Genomic DNA, 5,396 nt, shown 5'->3' with positions numbered 1-5,396 from the left:
CAAAAATAGACAAGGGCCTTTTCTTCCCCTGCAAAGGGAGAAAGAGCCAGAAGGCATCACCTGTGTATTTCTGTAAGCACCAGTGTTCCAGCCTGAGTTGCTAAGTACACTTTTAGAAAGAATGTAAATGTACAACCCCCGTAAATGCCTTACTGAAACCTTGGTTGGAAGGTTACTCCTTGTTTGTATTCCTTCATTCCTTATTTTCTCTCAGCTGTCTGTGCAGGAAGTAAATGGTGTCAACATTTTGTGGCACCTGCATTGCCCATTCATGGCCCTTTCATGTTCTTATCAGCAATCTGTCCAGCCTGCACGCTGCAGGATGATGGCTCACAGTACCCAGGAGGGCCAGGAGGGCCAGGAGGACCAGGAACCCCAGGCTGACCAGCCACCCCAGGGAGACCTCGTTCACCATCACGGCCTTCCCTGCCATAGCTGGGTTTGCCTGGCTCACCTGGAAAAAAAATGGATGTAGGTCTAAAAATTGGCAGTATATGACTTCCTTAGTACACATGTGGCTTTACTGAATATCCTGTTCTTAAAAGGTGTGTGAAGATGGCCTTTTACTGCTCTCAGTGGATTTTCCTTAGAGGTGTCTGCTTAGAGGGACAGTTTTCCTCTAATAGACAATGGGGCTGTGTTTACACATGTACAGCAATGAAATTTCAGTCCCAAATGTCTCCAGTTACAGTGGTGCAGATCTGCTGCTATAAAAAGTTTTGCAGTGTAACTGATTGCAGCAGTGCAGACGACCCCGTTAGTGACACGTATGAAGGTGTAGATGCTACTCACTACTTCACAGTTATTTTAGCGCTCTGGAAAGAGACATATCAAGAATTTATTTTTATTCTCCACTCAGATGTGTTGGGAAAATAGATGATAATGGGGAACTGCTGAGCACTAAAGTACGTTTTTTTCTTTTAGATCTTCAATGAAGAGATGAAATATAGTGATTTTAGTAAGCCTCTTCCAATAATAATTTTCTAAAGAAGACAACTCTGAGTTTCACAGATATCCTAGATATCAGCATCTATGGAACAATTTTTTTGTCCTTTTTACAAAGAGAACAAATTTTGGCATGTGTGTATTTATATATATATATATACACATACACACACAGAGAAAAGTGCTGTAGAGAGACATCGATGAAAACAATGTTATTTTCATTTACTGGCCACTAGAGGCCAGTTGTGCTGCATTTATCAGCAAGAATTTGTCCTGAACCCCTATTACATAACACTGCACTTAATTACCACAAGAATAAAAGAGAATTGTACTTTGTATGTCCAAATTATGAATGGAGATTTTTCAAGACTGCTGTGACTGCCAGTGAGATAATCTGGGTTTTGTGGCCTTTTTTGTTTGCTTTATATATATATAAAATATGTTTATATTAAAAAGAGGCAATTTTATGTATGTGTGAGCGTGTGTGCGCGCGCACATGCGCACACAAGATTACCTTTTTTTTTAATGCTTTGTACACATTTTTCCTAATGTTTATACATTGAGATAAATGGGGTAGTAGCTTTTAATTCTGATTTGTGACTGTATTATTACCTATGAAGTAAAAATCAAGAAATACTGTTATTTGGAAATTTATTGCTTAATGGACACCTTTTGTCTTTTCAAGGCAGCTTGAAATATCAGTTCTGAATAAATTTTTACTAAATCTCTCCTTCTTTATCCTCACCCTCTTATATTTACCTGGGAGACCTCTTGGTCCAGGGTAACCTTTTGGTCCTCTTCCTGGAAATCCTCTTTCTCCTCTTTCTCCTGGCTCACCTAAAGCAAATTCATGAAACATTAGTTACAGCCTCCTTGGAGTATTACTTCCAGTAAGTTCCCTCTCAGAGGTGAGTGGCTGATAAGCAGAGAATTCACGTGGCTGTGTATATTCTTAGCATCTTTGAATGATGTCCTGACACATGTCCTTGTAAGATGTTCAGGATTAGTTTGGGTTTTTTCTCCCATTTGAGTTATACTCGGAAGTACACATGTTGGAGGGGAAAAAAAAACCCAAACAAAAACCCCCACACCCCTGGAGCTGAGCAGTAAGTACTGTAAGTACCACATGAAATACGCCGTAGTCTTTATAACAGAAATAAATCAAACTCACAGTACTACGCAGCCTCTTTTGGAATACAGACAGAGGTTACTGCCTGAGGGCAAGTAACTCTTTTTTGGGTTTTGCAAGACCATGTGAACTCGGCTAAGAAATAAAAATTCTCAAGTGCTGTTTCTTGGGACAGCTAGTGCAGAGGAGAAGAGAAAAGCTGACTTGTGCAGATGACAGTATTCTGTTGACATCCTCATAAGGTATTCATAAAAGGGAAACAAAGAACTTTGTTCTCATCTACTGGTATTATGGAGACTTTCTTTGGTGGGCACCCAGCTTCTCTTCAAATTCTTATGTTGCTCCAAGTAAGAAGCATCTGAGTAAGAGGAAGCTTTTTCTGTTGTTTGGGTTGTAAAGTTCAAGTTCTGTTTACTGTATATATTCCATTAAAGTACATATATATACCACTCATGAATACCCTATGTAAACTCATGTTTGGGTTTTTTTATCTGCAAGTCAAAAGTCCTAAGTATATGTCCAATAATATTTGAATGGGGTTTATTTTGAAGTCCCATACTTTCTTGTACTGCAGTGAGAAAAGTTAGAATAGACTGTTAGGTTTCTGACTTGCCTAGGAATGGCACAGTGGAAAATGAGGAAGCTATGTAAAGGAACACAAGAGCCAGTAGAGAAGTCCAGGTTTCAATAAAAGGTTTCAATAAAAGATGCACACAGGGTACTAGAGGAGGAATCTTACCTTTATGCTCCAGACTGCCTAGTCGACATGGAAATTCAGCCTGACTTACTTTGTAAATACAGCTGCTGGAAGCGCTGGTGTCAGGCTACTTCTGCTATTCCCAGCTACTGAACGCTTTGGAATACTGTTTACTGCTGGTCACCCCAAACTTCTCCAACTTCTTATTTCTGTTTCTGCCCTCCTTCACCACTCCAGATTGCTCATTAAATTCACTATAATCTCCTTCCTTGACCACCTCTTTTTGACTCTGTGGGTGGATGTGCTATTAAAATCACTGTACCTTTCTCTCTTCTGCTCTATCTTATGGTAACACATTCTTGTGTTTCTACCGTAAACTTCTAAACCATTCTCAATGTCATCCTCCTTTTCCCTTTTATCACGTCCTACATACCCTTTTCCCCGACTCTGCTCTCAGACAACTCCCCAAATGGCTGGAGAAAGTCACTTCATCTCTGTGACGTCTGTGGGACTGTGGTAACGACCAGGAATTCAGAATAAAGCACAAAAGTTTTTTCAGGTTGCCTGCCGTGAACCATCATGATAGCTCTTGCATGTGAGAGCATTCACCACTTCTCTTGTATCTGTAATTGTTTGGGTTTACTGTAAGGTAAGTTAGAATTTGATTGCAGTTATGATAGGAAATGAATAATCTTGCTTGTTTGGGGTTTTTTGTGCTCCATGGATTTTTATATATATATATATACGTATATGTATGTATTAACATAGTGCAGCCTGCTGTGTGCTGAATAAAATTCAGCATATCTTATCACCTTTGTATCTCCATTTTTGTGGCTTCTGTGAATACAGATGACATTACATTAAATGAAAACAGTAACAGAGCTCTAGTAACAGTGCTGTTAAGGTTTACTTTGTTTGTATTCTATTCCTTCTCTCGATGGTTTTCCCAATTTAACTCCCAAAGAAAACCTGAGACAAAAGTAAATGCTGTAATCCAGTGACAGACCAGCTTTATGCAGAAATACAATTTTTAAATAAAACCATTCATCAGGAAAACAAATTGACATTGCTGCTGAATAAAAACTAATACATACATAGTGGTCATAAGACTTTTCAGGAAATTCTACTGTATACTCCTTTGGAGAAGTAAAATCCTCTCAGTCAGGAACAAGAGAGACTAACTGAGATCAAAGATTTTTTGTGAGGCATGAAGTAAGTCAATTTTATTATGGATTTGACCTTTCCGAAGAATCAATAGGTTGTGGTACATGGTGCGATGATGTTAAATGGCTCAAGTATTATACCCAAATAAGAGGCAGATTGTTATCAATCACGTGTAATGTGAGAAACTGAATAGATTTAGGAAAAATAGCTTAGAGATTAGTGAATGAATCTGACAGTTTGTGTTAGCTTTTGGGATTGCAAGTTTTGCAGAAGTGAGGCCCACAACCACGCCGAGTGGAGGAAAGAGAGAATCACTGCTGGAACTTTTCAGCATATAAAAACCACAAACCTCAAAAGTCTGTGAAGGGGAGAATTAATATTAGGCATCTGACTCAGCTGCTTACTTCTAGTTCAAGGCACATGCCTGTCCTTTCTCATGTTATATAAGTGATTTGATGACAAAACTAAGATTTGTAAAGAAGTCTGGCTGAGGCCAGGCCATTGTGTTCTTTAATCACTGAGGCAACTGAGGCAGTAACAGGAAACAGCTTTGGTTCCTAGTTCAGGGTCTTTTTGGACTTCACACGTGTACAGCATACATTCACAACCTGTAATCCAAAGGAAGAAAAAAAAGCCACCCACAAAGAAAACTTAAGCTGTCAGCAACTGAAAGCCAGTTATGGAAATTCTTACCTTTAGGACCTTTACGACCAATCTCACCAGGGGGACCTTTAAGGCCAGGCAAGCCACGGGGCCCAAGCTGTCCTGGGAAGCCATTTTCACCAGCAGGCCCTGGAGCACCTGGTGGCCCTGGTTGGCCAGGAAGACCTGGAGCACCAAATTCTGGCCTCCTAAGACTGGCTGCTAGCTGAGCTAGTTGTTCTGCAATGAGCAGGAGGACAGAATTAAGTGGACCTGAATGAAGAGACTCCCATGTTCATTGAAGATGAATGCATATTCTCTGCTGCAGAAACACGCAGATTAGAGTAGAACACCTTCCTTGTGCACAATGCTATGTACAAAGTTTGTTACATGTTTTATTTTAGTACTACCAGTGCCAAACTGCACAGCCAGGCTGTGAAAGCTGGTCACTGAAGCCTGCATCTTAAGAATTTAATGTTTGCAAGCTGAAATGACTCAAACGTGTGTGGTTTATTTATAAATGTTCTTATAATTTTCTACATAATTTAAATGTCAACCATCTAGTAAGAAAACATACTCATGCAAATGCTGCCTTTTAAAAGAGCAAATATTTCTCTTCATTACTACGTGTTAATGCTGTCGAGATCCATCTTTGCAAGAAGCAGCAGATGACAAGCACAAGGGCAGTCCTCTGTGTTCACCTGGTAAGTGCAGGTCTTCTTTTCCAGAGGAAAGAAACTCTCAGATTGTTGCTCATGAGCTCAAGGTTGATAAATAATTGAACATTTTATGTTGATCTTTCCTTAAGGTAAATCAGCA

At 39.7% G+C, this 5,396-nt stretch overlaps 1 protein-coding gene across 1 annotated transcript in view; it reads right to left on the bottom strand.

The window, feature by feature from the left end:
• Positions 1–200: 200 nt before the first annotated feature.
• COL9A1 (collagen, type IX, alpha 1) overlaps positions 201–5,396 on the bottom strand; it is a gene marked incomplete at its 5' end in the record, with an annotated part of 40,595 nt that continues 35,399 nt past the window's right edge. Inside the window, 3 exons of the mRNA XM_010142930.1 lie at positions 201–454; positions 1,705–1,782; positions 4,629–4,817. Of these exons, the coding sequence (XP_010141232.1) occupies positions 270–454; positions 1,705–1,782; positions 4,629–4,817 (452 nt within the window). The remainder of the gene's footprint in view (positions 455–1,704; positions 1,783–4,628; positions 4,818–5,396) is intronic.

This window comes from Buceros rhinoceros, unplaced genomic scaffold (genome assembly GCF_000710305.1).
Source record: "Buceros rhinoceros silvestris isolate BGI_N320 unplaced genomic scaffold, ASM71030v1 scaffold17939, whole genome shotgun sequence".
Classification (NCBI taxonomy): Eukaryota; Metazoa; Chordata; class Aves; order Bucerotiformes; family Bucerotidae; genus Buceros; species Buceros rhinoceros.
This window is presented reverse-complemented; position numbering and strand designations above follow the sequence as displayed.